The 18,237-nt window shown below is 40.8% G+C and overlaps 1 protein-coding gene across 2 annotated transcripts in view; it reads left to right on the forward strand.

Annotated features, from left to right (window-relative positions):
• Positions 1 to 458: 458 nt before the first annotated feature.
• si:dkeyp-23e4.3 (rho GTPase-activating protein 7) overlaps positions 459 to 18,237 on the forward strand; it is a 128,880-nt gene continuing 111,101 nt past the window's right edge. Inside the window, exon 1 of one of the 2 annotated variants that reach the window (XM_044222811.1) lies at positions 459 to 623. In XM_044222811.1, the coding sequence (XP_044078746.1) occupies positions 503 to 623 (121 nt within the window). In that variant the 5' untranslated portion in view covers positions 459 to 502. The remainder of the gene's footprint in view (positions 624 to 18,237) is intronic. The other variant, XM_044222810.1, reaches the window with a different exon arrangement.

The raw sequence follows: 18,237 nt of genomic DNA on the forward strand, positions 1-18,237 counted from the left end.
GTGTGTGTGTGTATGTGTGCGTGCGCTGCTGCTGATGTCTTTAACCCAGGTTAGATGTCATTTCCTCTCTTCAGGCCGGCCAAATCCTTTAACTTCCCACACAAACACATGCAAGAAAAACTCTTCTCACTCCCGCTCTGCTTTTCATTCATCCACTTGAAAACACACAAATGCACATTCACACATCATAATAGACTGTTCATTCACATAAACAGTTCTTCACTCACCCTTCCTCAAACACACACACACACACACACACAACTTTCTGAGGCGGGAGGGGAGGTGTAGGGAGTGAGAGGACAGGGGTGTTTCACAAATTACATGCAGACTTTTTGCATCAAGTATCAGCCCCCCTCCTCCTCCCTCACTTTGCTGAACTCTGAAGTCAAACACACCCTCTGCATGAGCCGTGACGGAGTGTACGCTGCCCACATGGGCTAGAAACTCTCCAGAAACGCAGGTTTTTTTCAGTGGGAATATGTAACTGTTGAACATATGGAATATGGCTCAGACCCCGGCAGTAAAAACTCCTCTGCGGAGATCCTTCAGCGAGCATGTGAAAGACTCCACCAACAAGGCTTGGGATGTCTTCTGGAGGAGTGTGAGGGAGAGGCGGCTGTGGGGTGAGTTGGGATATGATGTGAATGTAGATTATTCAGCTGGTCGGCAGCTTGGAAAGGGGAGCTTATGCAAGGTTGCAGCAGCAACTCAACATGATTCAAGAAGTTGATATTAGGGAAGGGAGACGAGATTAAAATCTTCTGTTGCGGTAAATGCAATTTGATAATAAAATATATATCAATATATATCGTGATATAGTATATTTACTGGCAATTTAGTTGATAAACTGTTTTAAGTTACAATAAGCAGATGGGAATGTCAGTCTTTGGCTACTCCAGTGAATTAAATATTTGACAATATACTTGGCATCAGTCTGTGAAGTTTAACTTCTGATGTTATGCTGGTGTTTTATGCACAAACGTGAACGCTGAGATGTAGTCAGGAGTAATATCCAGCTGCTGCCTGCATCAATTTATTAAATTAGGACTTTAAAAGGTCCTAATTTTTTATACACGTTTGTTTTAATCCATCATCTGAAAAACTTGTTACGCATTTATTTAATTCTTTTTAAATTCCTTTCAAAAATTCACACTACCAATTCAAACAGCCCTTGAGCAGTGATGTCACTCCTGATGAGGAACAGAAGTGTCCAGAGCAGGTTGAGTTTTATGAACTGATACTGCAGCCCAGTTTGATGCAACATTAAAAAAGAACCAGTTGTGATCCAGTTGATCCTGATCAGCAGCTGACACCATGACAAACACGCGCGGCTATGCTTCACGTTGCCTTGGAGAAGCATGATTTTTCAGTTCATTCATTAAAACAGAATTCAACTCTTCTGAGTCTTTTGGTGAATGCACTAAAAGTCTAAAAGACTTTCTCAAAAACATTTAATGGAAGAGTTGGTGGAACCAGTGATGTCTGCTTACCGTTGAGCTTGAGTTGTAGTTCTTTCAGCCGTGTTGATTGCAATGAAGGAGTCTCTTTAACGTGTGTTTAATGGTTTCTGGAAACATTGGATTTCTATGGCATGGAGACATGAGCTGTGTCAGGCTTTGGCTACACAGGCAATACTTGCTGGGAGGATAAAATCATTGTTGGTTTTAGTCTCTGATTGTTGATATTAATAAAAAGATTATGGATAACACCAGTCTTATCCTTTAATATCTCTCAAACCACTATTAAAAGCTGTTATAATATCCTGGTCAACTCCTGCTTGTTTCTGCCGTCATATAGGCAGCTCCACAAAATCACTAGCATGTGAGCCGGAGCTGTGACTGATTATGGTTTCATGTCTCATTGAAGCAGAGTGTTTTCCAGTGTTTGTTCCACGCTGTGAGGGTGACACACATGTTGATACTCGGGGTGCAGGCGTCTGGCAGTGTTTCATCCCTATTAACACAAAGCAGGTTTTAGATCAGTGGGCCTGGGACACTCAGAGCTGTGCTGTGTGCTGAGAAAATGGTGTGTGGTTAAGCTGAAGCTGCGGGGAATGGTTTTGTTTTATTTTCCTGGAGGTAGATTTGAGAGGGGTGTGTGTGTGTGTTACTGGTTACTTGTGACTGGAAGGTTAATTCACTGAACTGGTTGGGAAAATGTTAAGGTGACACTTCACCTCCACCTGCTGCAGCCATGGGCTGAGCTAGTCTCAGGTGTGAATGTGACGGACTGTATGAATGTAAAACAGGGAGCTGCGAAAGATGTCATCACTGAAGAAAAAAATCTAAATAACCTGCACAGGTTTAAATGAACAGCAGTGGTTAACTGAAATTTGAGAGCTGAATAATATTTTGCTGTATGTTAAAAACAAATTTCAGATCATTTGTGAAATCAGTGTAATGATTTAAATCCACTGAGCTCAAGTTAAGTTCAGCTTTGGTGAATGTGACTTGCCCTTGACCATAATTTCCATTAAGGAAACTTGTTTGGTATTGTTCAGTTGTGTTTTTCACAGTTTTTTGTTTTTAGTTGGTAAGCTAGCTAGCTTGCTAACAGGTTAGCCAATGTTACTAGCTTGACAGCTAGCTTCGTACTGCGATACCAAAGATACTCTAAACAAAGAGAACGCATTACAGGCAGCGCCAAGGATATGGAATGGTACACACTTCCTATCTCCTAAGTCGACTCTCCCCGGTTAAATAATAATACATATAATAGTATTATTAAGCATAGAAACACAAGTTTTATTTCAGTTTTAACACGTATAAGTCTCTTTATTTGTTTATCCGGTTGGAAAGTGATGTTGGCAGCCCTGCAGGGAAACCAGACCGGCGGTTAGAGATCAGATGTTGCCAGATCTCGCAAGACTGTGTAGTTGATTTTAGTGTCAGAACGTTCAGAAGATATAGCTTGGGAAAAATGGGTCTGATATTTACTTTGTTGACTCATGATCTGTGCTCACGTTCACTTCTCCCATCGGACTGATTAGACTCAGGACCTGCAGCTAGTCTCCTGAAGGGGCGGGGCCGTGGTGAAACCCACGTGACTCAGATACAGGAAGTGGCTCTCGAGTGAGCCGTCTCCCTGTTAAACCTTCTCTGGCGATGCTATCTTGCTACTTCTGGTGTGACTGCAAGCTAAGGCTGGCTTTTTCAGGATAGCTCTGGCTCATTACTTCTGGAACTTAAAAGTACATCATAAAATCTGTGTTAAAATTACATCATAAAAATCTAATTTTGCAGTTTAACCAGTTTCTGTCAGTTTTTTCTTTTCAGTTATTGCTTTGAGGGCCTGGGGTGCATAATTCAGCAGCTTATTGCATTCTCTCCTTATTCGTCTTTTCTATTATTTTCTGTTATTATTATTTTCACGTATTTTTGTTTCTATCATGTGAAACATATCTGAGTTGTATACTTTGTTTACTGTAAAATGCAGCTGTAACTGCAACTTTTGGATGTGTAGGGACAGTCTAATATAGCTGAAAATAGCATAAGAAATGAGCAGTTTGGGTGGAAATTGGGACAGAAAACGATGAGCCTAAGGTACAACACACACCAGCGGTGTGACGTTCTAAAACACCTGCACCCATTGCTTTCTATGGAAGCTTGTACACCGGCAGCGGCTTGACACGTCTCCAGCTAGCTAAACTATGATGACCCTGACAATGTGAAATGGTGTTTGTGACTGTAAAAATCCCCCAAAATCACAGTTCCACACAGAGCATGGAGTATAATGTGTTACTGATCAGCAGGCTGCACGACTGCTGAGGCAGGTTTCTAAACCGAGAAGCTTTCATTCATGATGCTGCAAAATTCAAAACCGCTATCTTCAAGGGTTTAAATGAACTTGAGTGATAAACTGAAAAGTTAAGAGTTGAATAATCCCTCTGCTGCATGTCAACGTCCAGACTCTCTGAGTGCTTCTTAAACCTCAAGGAATCTTAATCTCTGATTCTTTGACTACCTGTGTGTATTTGTGTGTGCAGGACTGTGAGTTTGAGAGAGTGTGTATGTGTGGGAACCGTATTTTTTTCTGTGTGTGTGTGTTTAATTCAGACAGCTGGTTCTGCTTTTTCTCTGAGAGCTGATACCTAGCCCCAGCTGTGTGTACACTTACATCTGTGTGTGTGTGTTTGGATTAAATCCACATATGACGTTAGAGCAGTCGTGCTCAATGATTGGCTGAGATGAATTATGTAATCCTGTGCTGCATAATCCTCACACACTCACACATCTACACACGGCAGAGAGAAAAACTGAGGAGGTTTTTTAAAAGAATCACAGCAATGGTTTTGCATGAAATTGTGTGTATTTTACATACATTTATACCATTTTAAGCAGCTGATTTCCAGCCATTTCCATATGTAATGAAAACCAACTTGCTAAGAATTAAAACAAAGACACAATATCAAATCAAACCCCAGAAAGGTGAGTGTGCAACCTGTGTGCCACCTGTCAAATAAACCAAAAACAACCCTAAACATGAAATCGGACCAGAGATTGAATTTATAAAATTACCAACAAGAATGCTGATATGATTGATGAAATACTCATATGAATATGTCTTTACCCTATTTTTGCTTATATCACAATTTATAATGAATATTATATATGAATGCCATCAAATTAAACTTAAAGCTGCTACAACCAATGACATCTAAGCAAAAGTTTAACCAGCCAATCAGCTTACAGTCCAGTCCACACACGTCAACTGGTACAACTGTAAATAATCAGAATAGATCATATCAGAAGCGAGCTATCATGAGAAAGCAAAGATGAACTTAACAAAAAATGTAAGTGTGACAGTTAATTATGAAATAGATTTTACATTATATCATCCACACAAACTCAAACATGCCCATATTTAGGCTTTAATATCTTATCACCAAAGCAATCATCTTCCAAATCACTACCAAGACTCACATTTGAAGAGGTGAAATTAGTTCTGGACAGCCACCAGGTTCATGCAGTTAAAAGTCAGTTTAGTCATGTAATCGAAAAGAAAGAAAACGAAAAGGAGCGCACCTGAAAGATCTGCTGTAGTTAGAAAAACCATAACCAATAAGGATGATGGTCAGACCATGGTCTGTTAAGACCCGTGTTATTGTGGGAAAAAAACGTAATTTTCCTTTAAGGCACTGATACATTGGCTCCATTATTTCAGTTCAGGTGGTCGCTGCTTGTTCAGGTTGTGATAAACTGACACCATATCAGCGATATGATGTGATGTTCCCTCTGACTCTTCAGTTTTAAGCAAAGCATGTTTGTTACAACCAGACTGCAAAACAGGCAGAGACTGGATATACTCCAAAACAGACGCAGTTGTGTACCTACGTCACTGGGTGTCTGCCCTTCACATGTGTGGTCAGTGCGGTCGTGCAGTTTCTCCAGCTGTGCGGACACTCAAATTGACTTCCCACAGACCATCACTGATAAAGTTGCAGTAGTCGGTTGTTATTTAGTTCTTTTCATAACAGAACTGTGTGTGAACGGAACCTGGATTTGTGTCTCTCCTGAGGAGTGACGACCACATTTAGCTGCAGTGTGAAGGCGACCCGAGAGAATCACTGCTCTAATCCTCAGTTCTGTCTCTCGCTATTTGTCCACTTTTCTTTCATGACTCACGGTCTGTGAGTCTCTCCACCACAGGAGCGTCTCCTGTCCATTCTCCTTCATCAGCCCGTCCTAATATTTACTCCTCTGCTAAAAAGTTGTCATAACTCACAGCCCAAATATGGTCTTCCATTCAAACCGCACAGGCAATGCTCTTCCAAACAATCTTTGCAGACGCACTTTGTAAACTTTGCCGCAACTTTTTCCCCTGCCTGGACGGGCTCATCACCAGTATGACAGAAACTCAAACGTCACCCACCACCTGATGCAAATTAGAATTTACTCCAGAGGCAGAGACGTCTCGTCAGGCTGAACTGCCTGTGCAAATATCCACAGAAAACGTCAAATATAATAGCAAGAATTTAGACTCTGAACAAGTAAAAACAGTCCTGTCCTGCATTTTTGTTGAGCTGTTGGTTTTGTAAGAGTGGGAGACGATGTCAAAGGACTTGAAAGGACATTTTTACTAAATCCAGATTTATAGGAGTTTTTATAGACTTAAAGGGATGTTTCTGAAGTCATCATGTTTCCGCTCTTCAGCAGGAAGGAGTCTTTAATGTGACAGGAGGTATTTGTTCAGGTTTTATAAGGCCACCATGCTGCAAGTCCACAAAGTGTCCTGAACACTGAATGAACACTGTTTTAAGAGTTTTATTCCCATAGAATTTCAAATAAAATCTGGAAAGAACTGCAATTAATTGTTGCACTTGGCAAGTGGAACTGCCGTCATGGCAGCACATCAGCAGAGAAGCGAGCCAGGAAGTTTGATCTGAAGTTCCGCTGTGATTACAGTTTCTCTGGTGATCAAGTTTAATTGTTCACATTTAATTGGAAACCAACGGTTGTTCAGAGATTTTCTGATTCTGTTTTCAACGAGGTTGCAGTGAGAACAACATAAATTCAGTCTTTCTAGATTTGAGGCCATAAATAGAAAAGAAAATGTACTTTTACTTCGATGTTTTTATAAAATTACTATGACTTTTTTTTATATTTTTGCAATTTCGTTTTGGATGCATTTACCACCACTGGGTTTGTGATACTGGATGAAAAATTAATTATTTTGAATATGAGTGAATCCTACAACAACAGAAAAACAGCATTTTTTTTACAGCCAAGAAAGAAGCTGGGAGAGGCACCGGATTTTCAAATTGAAAACATAAAACCCATCATTTCCTGTCGGAACATTTTTCTTTCGAAAGGAGACCCAGAAGCTACCACTGTTTATTTACATGGACAGACAACGAATTATACAGTCATTTTACACTTAAACAGCCTTATGTAAGTGGTTCTTGAGGATAAAGATGATTGAAACTGAAAATGAGAGAGAGAGCAGAGAGACACCAAGGCACTGAGCCAAATGTGATCGAAGGAACCAATGCGAAGGCTGGTGTTAGTTCTGCAGCGATCAGAGATGGGCCCAGTGGGGAAACTGGGGTGGGGTTCTTCCTCATGTCTCTGCAGCTTTGACAGAAAGTGGAGAACACACACACACACAGGCACAGACTCTTTATCATCAGCTTTCAAACACACACACACACACACACAGTTTTGTGTTTGGTCTTCCAACTTGTGTGGTAAATTATTCTGTTTTGAGGCAGGAGAAGAATGAATTTAAAGGGGTGGGAGAGTAAGTGTGTGTGTGTGTGTGTGTGTGTGTGTGTGTGCGCGGTATATGAGCGTCTCTAGCCGAAGGACGTGAGGAAGAGCTCGTGTGACAGAGATTGAACCACAGGGTTAAAAAAAGAACAGCAACAGTCTAAGAAACAAAAAACAGTCTTATCTACCACAGAGTTTAAGGGCTGCGTCATATCAGCAGTTCTAACAGTAAAACAAAAATCACTCCGTAACAAAGGACTCGCAGCCATCCGTGCATTCCCTTGCTAGAGCAAATTTTCAATTTGGGTTTTTTTTCAAGTTTTAGCCATTGTACACCTGTCAAACATCTGCCACTGTTGTCTCCCCAAACTGCAGGCAGCAGGAATAGTATCCACATGCTAACCAGCACCAAGTGGACTGTCTGTACTCACCCTGGTACAGGAACAAGTCTGAACCCTGAAGCCCCCAAATGTTATCTTCGGTGTTCTTCTGCATACAGGTAGCAGGTTGGTCTGTACCAGAAGCGTCAAGGGCAGTTAGCACTAGTGGTCTGGTTGGTAACCAAGCTAGCTAGCAGTTAGCAAGCCAGCTAGCTTAGGTGGACATGTTCCCGGATAGTTAGCATGTTACAATTTAGCTTGCCATCAACAGTAGCCCACCTACTAGCCACTATGTCACCAAGCTTTGATCACTACCTGTTTTTCAAATTGATTTCAGGTAAACCAGGCAAGTCATAAAAAGCAGTGCTAACAGTGTGAATGCGTGACTGTACATCCCATGTGCAATGTGTTTCTGTATGAAAGTGTTTTTTTATGTTTTGCAATGTACACTATATTGTACACTATATTGGTACTGTAGGATACAAGCTTTTTATGAAATGTTCCACTGTGTAGAAATATATTTTTGAAATGGGCTTTACCAGACCTGAAAATAACAGAATTATTTATTTATTTATTAGTATTAGTTGATCTACAGAGTAATTACATAAATTATGAGAGTCACTGCCACTAAAGGCAAAGCCAAAATGTTTGTGGAGAACTTGTTTCCACAATCGAAGGCAACCAAAATGGCATCTTGAAACAGTGTGTGACCATGTTGGGATGATACCGCCAACAGTAGGCTACCGCCTGCAGCAGTCACAGCAGCGTCTTCCGTGTTTTTCTTTAGGCGTTCAGTATACGTTTCAATCAGGACATTTTCTGACAGTTTCTGTGTTGGTTTGTGCTTGTGCGTACTGGTGTTCTCCTGTCGTAGCTGCCTGGCTTCCATCAGTAGTGTTACCTCATCCTGAGCACTGGGACCACATGCCTTCCTTCCTTCCGTCTCTTTTTCCTTTACGTACCTTCTCCTCCTTTCTTCTCCACTCTTCTGTTTTTTTAACCTTCCCTCACACTGCTTTGCTCTTTTTCTCTCTGTTCGCCTGCTCTGTCCTCTTCTTTCCTCTCTGTTTGCTGTCACTGACTGTATTCATATGACAGGCTCAGGGGAGTGCTGAGTGTGTGGGGGGGGGCTTTTTACTATTTTGATCGAGGCTACATTACAGTTAAAAAACCTTGCCAGATGGGAAGTAAAAAAAAAAAAAAAAATCCCCAGTTGAAGAAAAGAAAAAAAAAATCCAGCTGGAATAAAAAAGTAAAGGGTTCAGTTTTCAGGTTTCTCGACTCCAGCATCAGCCAAGGGAATATTTTTGAAAATTACCCTTTTTACTGATCGGTTCCCCCTTTGCACGTTTTCTTTCAGAATTCATGAATATTTTACCGTACGGGGCCTTCCAAATTATTTTTTATCAAAAATTGTTTGATTTTTGAAGATGAAATCTGTGAGTGGGAGAAGATGAGAATAAGAAGGAGGCAGGTCTTCCTTTCCAGAATGAGAATGACTGACTGACTTCCAACTTGAAGCTGAAAGGAAAACGTGTCTTTAATGCTGCCGCAGATGAGTCAGATAGTGGCTTACTTTGCTGTGCCATTCAGGAGCCTGTTAACACCGGCATCGACCACATCTTCCTCTGTGAGCGAATGTGAGGGAGTGTAATCATTTCGGGGCAAATCTCAGAGATCTTTGTGTTTTTCAACCTTTATGTATGTCCAGAGAATGTCTGATGAGCAGGTGGAGGCAAGTCAACAAGCAGCTGGCAATTTACCTTCGATTTATGGTCCACAGAAAAAGAGCAAAACTCATTCTTCCGTCCATTTATCCATCCATTTTCCACCACTTATCCATGTTCGCATCATGCTGGAGGCAGGCTAAGCAAGGCAGCCCAGACATCTTTGTGCCCAGTCTTTCTGAAGGATCTAGACCATCCAAAAATCTGTGCCTAGTTTTCTCAATGTAAGCCTGTTTCCCACCGTCAACAAGAGTTGATGTTCCAAAAAAGCATCAGTTTTATCACACGGCCAACAGGCCAACAAGTCCTCCAAGTTAAATAACAAAATATATCGCTTGTCCATGCCATCTAGAGCGACACCTAGAAGCATTTTCTGATTTAAAGCCACGTGTTGGACAACTCTGTGCTTTCCCAAAACAGTCAAAAAACACTGTTGAAAAATAAATCTGTTCGATGATGTGACAACACTATGGTTTAGGCACAAACACGACTTGTTTAGGGAAAGGTTAAAATATATACTTAAGGTTAGGGGACCTTCGTCTCCAGTGGTTACAATAAAAAAGAATACGTGGTTAAGGTTATGGAACGATCGTGGTCATGCATCGGTTAGTCCAATGTTTTGTTGACCCATCTATCCGCCCCGACTTCCTCCCTAAGCAGACTTTGCCACTCTATAAACGTCACCTGACTTCCTCCTTTGCTCCCATCATAAATACTACGGCCGCTAGAGGGCGTTGTCACTTCAAAGTAAGCATATGTCATTTTGGGCACTGATGCTGTTGTTCTTTTTAGGAGGACAGTCTCGGATTGGCACATCCCAGTGCCGACGATGACTACTTCCTCTCTATGTATGGTGCAGCTGCTGTCAAATGACGCAACGTGATGCAACCAGTACACTTCACCCTTAAGGCTGTGCCCAGACACGCTGCAAAGGAAACTCATTTCAGCTGCTTGTATCCACAATCTCATTCTTTTGGTTACTACCCAAAGTTCAACTCGAAGATGAGGTTGACTACCCAGAGTTCATTACCTCAGGTGACTTTGGAACGTAGATCGAATGGTAAATGAAGACCTGTCAGCACCCTCTCAAACATGACAGTCACTCACAGTACTACCGACACTGTACTGATCCACTTGAAGATGTCATGCTCCAGCTTACCCTCATTCGTAAACAGCCTGAGATACTCAAACTTCTTCACTTGGGGCAACAGCTGGCTTCCAACCAGAAAGGAGAACCATGGTGTCAAACATTGAGGTGCCAGCTTCTTCACACTTGGCTGTGAACTGTTTCTCACAGAGTAATGTGTATATAAAAGGAATCTTCTCAATTTATCACTGAAATCACTGTGAATTTGGAGGGCTTCTTACTTCATTCTTTATACTCAGTTTAAACTATGCACATACAGTGCTTTAATTTCTGTTTAACAACAAACTTATGATTCTAAAGTGTTGACATAAAATGTGGTTTTAAGCTGGGAGTTACATACTAAAAAGTGAAAGCGTATACATCAGATTTTTGGGGTAAAAGGTTATAAGAATTTAATCAGTATTTACAAGTAAAGATAAATCTTTAAATTAAATTTGCTACATGTATGTACAGTGCTGAAGGGCTGTTTTTAGAACTTGTCAGGGTCACAGCCACTGAACATCGCACATCATTGTTTTTGCAGATCATGTTAAACTCAGCGAGCCCTGCGTTTGGTTTAATGGTTCGGTGGCTGTGACTGCCTTCATCAAAACACAGCGCTGACCCCTGGACTCCTAATGGACAAGGCTGAGCGTAAATCCCGCAGCCTAATGAGCTGTTTGCTTTGTTTACAGCTCTGAAATAATATATAGACTCTACTTGCCTGATAGAACGTAACAGCAAGCCAAAACATTTTTTATATTAGGCCATCACAGATCGCTTTCTTTTACTTTTACTATCTTTCAGCTTCCAACATATTTTACCTGTGTGGTTTTGTAAAGTGGTACCAAAATTCAGGATTCAAGCTGCCAGTATAAATGATATTGTGACAATTTTTCTGCCAAAACTGGTGACAGTGTAGAAATCTGAGATGGAGCTGAGTGTTCTGCTCCAACCTTTTAAGTGTTTTGTTGGCATTTTCTGCTTCTTCAGTCCAATGTTCCAATCACAATAACACACAACTCCTCAGTAGTAGTCTGCTTAAAGGACCGAGCCACCTTTTGCTGCATACACATACACAAGCACTAAAACACACGTTTGAACAATATGAAAAGGAAATGACATTCTAGACAGACGGAGGCAAGAAAAGCCAAACGGCTTATCATTAGGGTTGGGTTCCAATAGCCAGTTCCATTTTTAATACCTGATACATATTTGGTATCTTGGAATCATCTAGAATTTGAGTAAAGTTTGTCCAAACAACATTGGTTTGTAAGAACTGACCCACTGGCAGGTGGGTGGGGTTGATGAGGTTAAACTACAGCTGCCTGTGTCTCCACAATGAAGTACAATGAAAAGCACCTGAGGTTGTATTAAAGCAGCAGAGGGACAGGGCTTTGAAAAAGAGGCAGAGTGAAAAGAGCAAAAATATGCTGTCGGCAGAAGCCACAGTCCCATATTCCACAGCATTTATTGTGTTGGTTTTATTATCTTGGAGGAAATGTGCTTTAGCAGCTTCCAAAGAGAGCGGAGAGGGGAGGAGGAGGCCGCCTGAGAGCCACAGAAAGACCCCAAACGTCTGCTTTTCTCATCACCTCGCTCTAGGTTTTCAGAGAGGAAGGGTGTGGCAGTAAACCAGGGCACAGTAGAGGAAAAGCACTTATCTGAAATGACTCTGCTCTCTTGGAGCAGCAGGGTGTCCTGTGGCTTAGAGAGTCTGTTTATTAAAGGTACAACAGACAACTTTTCAGCTTCAGGCAGAAACAGTTTTGCCAGTTTCAATGTAGTTTAACTCACTTCATTCATGGAATCCTCCTTATTCTCATTCTACCTGAAACACTTTGTTTATTTTTGTCTTTGATTTGTAATCAATTTAGCAACCCCTTTGCTATATAAATCTTCTCCCTCACTATGCGTGTAGGTGCACAGCTATACAGCGAGCTAAACACACTTCCAAAAATGACAGTGGATTGCCTTTGAGGTTTTCACTGGAGCCAATTGTGAAACTGTGAAAATTAGACACCAAATTCAATGATGGTAATTACAAATCAGAAAATTCTGAGATTACATAGACCTAGAAGGTATTCTAAAAATCCGTTGGTAGAGTAACAAGGAAACTGGCTTCACAGAAGTAAAGACCAGCTGTCAAATTAGTTACATTGTGCTTCATGTCAAGAAGAAACAAAGTGAAACCAGTGAAAGATCAGCAAGTTCCTTTAGGAGGTACAACAGAAAATACCAGCAAGTTCTTGAATGAGCACCTCTCTGACTCAACAAAAACTAAACATGACAAGTTTCATAATAATTATTCCGAGGCTGTTGCATTGGGTTGCTTTAGATTATGCAGGCGTCCATGATTTGTTTGTCTAACCTCGGAGCCTTTGTGAGTTGAAACTGAGACAGTATCAGCTTCGTCCTCTCAGAATGATATTCGACAGCAGTCAGATCCAGACGCTCTTCAACGTGTGCCAGTTTCAGCCACTGGGAAATTAAAATTCACTAACTTTTTGTTTTACCCGTCAAACCAAATCACCATGCCTTTTGGTGCTCATAAACTGATTAGCTCGTCTTGTTTTAATTAATCCCTCGTGCACCTCCTATATCATTGTTCTGCTTCCTGCTGCAGGCTCAGTTTAAACTAAAGCCCCAGCATGCTTTGTGTTGTCGTTTTCATGTCCACATATGTTTGGGTGGTGAGCTTTTGTTCGCATCTGGTGTAAAAGAGACAAATGCTGAAACCAGCTATGCACCTTCCTCTTCAGTTTAAGCAGAGTTTGACTGCCGTTGTTGTTTCACAATGAGCGCTTCCTCTAGCGTGTGTGCCTACCTGATTGGAAGTTATGTTCATTTTCATATCTATGAAAACTCCCTGGATCCAGTCATTATTTGCGTAACTATGGCTGAATAACTTTCCATACTGCTACCCAGGGGAAAGAAATGGCTGTTTATTTCTTTCTTGCTACTTTTCCAATGCTGTAGGATGACACATGACAACAGCGTAGGTGACAGATTGGTTGGGACAATGCAGGACAGCAGCATTGTGTCGCCGAGGCGGATGGCAACAAGTCATCTCGCTCGACGTGGCCCCCAAACAGACCTCATTTTCCCTCCTGTTCGAGTTAGCGTGCACACAGTCTGCTGCTGGGTGAAAAAAAACAGCCTTTTCCAATTTCTTTTCTTATTTATTAAAAAATTAATAGGTAAAGATAGCTGAATGGATTTGCTCGTCTCCCCATCGTACACACCGTGGCCAAAGCATTTAAATAATATACCGTTAATAACTGTATACTGTTCCAGCAGTTTTGTTTAAGAATATGAATTCATCGGTTGTTTTATAGTTGAACTGTTTGATGAATGATTTCATCAGTTACTGAATTTCATCATAAAACATTAAAGTACAGATTTTCCACGTATTTTGTTTCTTGATACAAAATTCTGCATATTTTTAAATAGCTGTGTGTTTAGTTGGACCAAAGGGCAACACATATCAGTGACATTTGACATCCGTCAGAAACGGCTGCTATTGTTTTCTGTCAGGAGGTGAGGGGGAGGTGAAATGCTGCCCCCTATTTGTTTGGAGCGTTATGGCCAGGAATTACATATTGTACCTTTTAGAAAAAGTGAAAAGTGTGATTTTTGACCTTCATCCCTTCCTATCATTCTGACAGTTGACTCTGACCAAAATCTCATCAACTTCTTCACAGCACAGATACTCACATCTTTCTTATCCGAGTGCACAGCTCTCCAGAACATCATCACATCCCAGCAGTCCACACAGAGACTGTCCGTTTCAACACACTTCTCTGCAGCCTCTAATGAAACAGGCTGGTTACAAAAAAGTTGCAACTTTCTTCAGTCTAAAAGTTCAACAGTTCATAGAGAAGTACTTAAACTTTGAAATGACTAAATCACCACTGCAAATGCTGCTACAACAGTGGATCATATTGTATCATATCCCTTTATCATTGGTTAGTTTCTGTTTACGCAGTTTTCTCTTTTGGCCTTTTTATGTTTAGTTTAGTTTTTGCCTTCAAAATAAACCCGTGACTGAAAAACAACACCAGTGTTTTCAGATCTGCCACCTCTAAGTTAAGGTCTGCTTAAATTTAGGTAACTAAAACTACCTGGTTAAGGCTTTGGAAAGATCAGCTTCATGGTTGAAAGGCACTGACTTTTAACCACTGTTCTTAGGATACAGGATGTGGGTTAGGTGGCAGTATTAACGTCACGCTTCCTCATCATTATTGGCGTGACCACACTTTTCATGAAATGTGACCGGGTTGTTTTAAACCTGCTTTTTTGGGGGGGGGCCTCTTTGGAGCAGCACAACAAGCTATAAACACAACATTATGAAGTTGATATAGCAAACCTGTTAGCAAACAGTTGCCTATTTGCACATCTAGCAGAAACGAAGCAACATTAGCATTCATTTAGAGTCATATTTCTGGCCACCCGAAGGATTTAAGTCCAATATTCGCTCTCCTTTTCGCTCTGGTTTGGTGTTCATGAACTCCAGAGGAAAATATCTGGCTGTTTAGCTGCTAAATGCTTCACTATATACACCAACTCGTTAAATACGGTGTCTTTCTGCCATTTGGTTCTGGTTTAACAGAGTTTGGTTGCTGAAAACAGCTGCCTGCTGCGACTAGAAATTAGGTTGATGAGAGTGAATCATGCGGTAAGTTGCCAAAACAATGAGCTGAGAGTCGCTAAAACGTCTCGTAACATCAGGTTATAATTGTCTGTGGGTTCGTCTCTACGTGCACCACCTTTCAAATTACAAATAGTCATTTGATATATTGTTAATATAAAAATATTGATTAATGCAGCTTAAAGAGTTTCCATTAACAACCACTACAGTCATTCTTCTGGTGAAGATGGGCTTAATTTGGCCTCTCTGGAGCTCTGTCACTTGACTCGTGTTGTTTGAAAACTGCCAGACCTCTCTCATGGTGTAATCATGTAGACAAACTACAAATGAAAACATCTCATTGCAGACTGAACTTCAGTATGCTAAAAACAAACAAACTGTGGGTGTTTTGGGGGTTGATGGTTGACGTGTTTTAGGGCCCAACCTAACCTCATTTTGCTGGGAGATTTTTCCTGAGCGTCTTTGGATAAAAGAATGAGAATCGTGCCTTAAACATAAAAATGTAAATAATGTTTTTCTCCGTACGCTTCTGTTCAGGCTTAAATGGCTTTTGGTCTTTCTGGGATTAACTCCTGCTCATTATGTGCAGCAGGAAATGATTCTGTGTGTGTCAGTCATTCGACATTTCAAATGTTCTCTTCTCGGTTCTTAAACACTTGAGTGTGCAACAGGGGCACTGCAGTTCATACATGTATTCATGTGTTGTCAATGTGTAGTGAAGTGAGAGTGTTTAACATCTCGCTGCCACTGCAGGATTTACATGTTTACACTGTGCAAGTCTGTCGTGATGCTTCTCAAACACAGCTGTGGTATTATTTGATCAGACTTCTACTGACGTGTGCACATTAACGTCAGCATCAAAATGTATAATGTTCAACATCAATAATTCTGAATATTCTGTGAAATAAATCTGGTTAACAGACTGGTGCTCCAGTCCCTGTTGGCTAGCCTTCTTTGTTTGTTTGTATTATTATAACTGTGATACGGTTATTAATCGCGCTGCTAGAGTGACCATTCAAACATGTTGAATTTAATAAGAGCTGCCATCTGTGCTCATATTGTGCTCCACAAATTTCCCCTGCGCTTAGTATTTAGAAATAAATGTCTGTCGGCCTGTCCATAAGACATCATCAATCTCTGATATTAGATGTTTTTCAGGAGTTATTTTAAGATTAAGTCTGTTGTTAAAAAAATCTAATTTAATTTGTAGCAAGATAGGTAGATGAGACAGGAAAAGTGATTTCCTACATTTCCCAGAGTAACTTGTGACTTTAGATAACCCCTGAGAACTAATGTCAGACGTGAGCATTTCTAGCGGCTCTGTGAGGCTGACCTTGGGCACGGCACTGCTTTGAGCTGAATGCTAATATCAGCATGCTAACATGCTCACAATGACAATACTAACATGTTGATGTTTAGCAGGTATAAAGTTTACCATGTTCACAATCTTAGTTTAGCACGTTAGCATGCTAACGTTTGCTAATTAAACACAGTACAGTTGCGAATGATGGGAATGTCATTAGTTTTCCAGGTATTTGGTCACAAAGCAAAGTATAATTAGTAAAAGTAAAGCAAAATTAAAATGTTTACATTTCGTGCAATCATGAAATTAAAGTTAACTCATCTGTTCACCAAAGTTATTGCAATTCATCCTGAGGGAGGAATGAATTCTAAACCAAGTATCATGACAATCCATGCAATAGTTTTGACACATTTCACCCAAAACCGCGCTAGAGGGACCAGAGTCATTAGGATATATCTTCTTCATGAATGTCTGTACGAAATCTTGTGCCACACCATCCAGTGGTTGTGGAGACATTTCAGTGAAACCCAAAAACGTCAACATGCTGGTGGCATTAGAAGAAAAGCCAGAAGATCACCAAAGTCATTGGGATTCATCCTCTGGGGACCATGAATGTTTGGACCAGATTTTATGGAAATCCATCCAATGAGATATTCCAGTCTGGATCAAAGTGGCAGACTGACCAAATATCTAACCAAAATTGCCATCCATAGAGCCATGCAACTAGGGTGACTAAAAATTCAAACAATACATTTGAAAACATCTGACGATAAAATTACAATGTAAATTATTATTTTGGTACTTTGTACTTTGTAAATGTTAAGCTGTCCTTCAAGTTGTTGTCAGGACAGCTTAACATTTTCTGATGTACAAAGTAACAAACATGAAGATGTGAATGAACTGGTTAGCAGCTCTCATCTGGTTTTCTGACATCACTGATGCTAAAGTTGGATATTTAACGTGTGTCATTGTATTAAAGGTGAGTCGTCGTCTGCCCCCCCGCTTCCCCAGTGTATGAACATACAGTGGTATGTAGCTCAGTAGCTTTAATTTAGCTGTATGTATTCACTGCATTTTGAAGTAGAGTGTGGAAACAGATCCTGATGCATCAGAATGCCAATGTTGGACACGAATTGGCTTATTGTTTCAAATTTGGTTTTGTGTCTTCTACCTGCCTGTGTCACTGTCATTCACATCATCACAGGACTTTCTCTGGTTTTATGGCTTCGTTCTGAAACCGCTAACTGATGGGCAGATGCTGAATTGTTCTCAGAAACAGTAAGTGAGTGTCTATATTCACTCTGCGTCTGATGGGGTGTGTGTGTGTGTTTGAATGACTGCGACAGGATTGGCTGTCTGACAAGCAGCTCTGTTGTTAAGGAACTTCTCTGGTTGAGTACAGACTCTCTCGTCAAAGAGCCAGAAGCCTTATAGCCCTAAAAGGAGTCGGCCTGTCGGGTAAAGATGAACGTCTGTGGTCAGGTTTGTGTCTGGACGAAAGCTCCTGCTGAACCTGGCATCTTCAAAACAAAAGCTTTATTCACCATCAGTTCTCAGCTGGAGGGTGACTGGCTCTACGCGTGCAGTCGTTTTTCAGATGTGTTGACGTGTTTGCCGTGACTTGCTGCTCTTGTGACCTTTGAAATTAGTCACATGTAATGAGGGCTCATTTTTTTCTTTTCTTATTTTGTCAAAAAAGGAAATTTATTTTGAATGTTTGATGAATCTTGAAGAAAAACAATGCAAACATCCAGGTGAAACCCCCCCAGAAAATCTGATCGTGGAAATATTAGCAGTGCAAATACTCTCCTTACTCATTCTTTACCCTCTATTCTTTCTAGC

The sequence above is a fragment of the Siniperca chuatsi genome, linkage group LG14 (assembly GCF_020085105.1).
Source record: "Siniperca chuatsi isolate FFG_IHB_CAS linkage group LG14, ASM2008510v1, whole genome shotgun sequence".
In the NCBI taxonomy this organism is placed as follows: Eukaryota; Metazoa; Chordata; class Actinopteri; order Centrarchiformes; family Sinipercidae; genus Siniperca; species Siniperca chuatsi.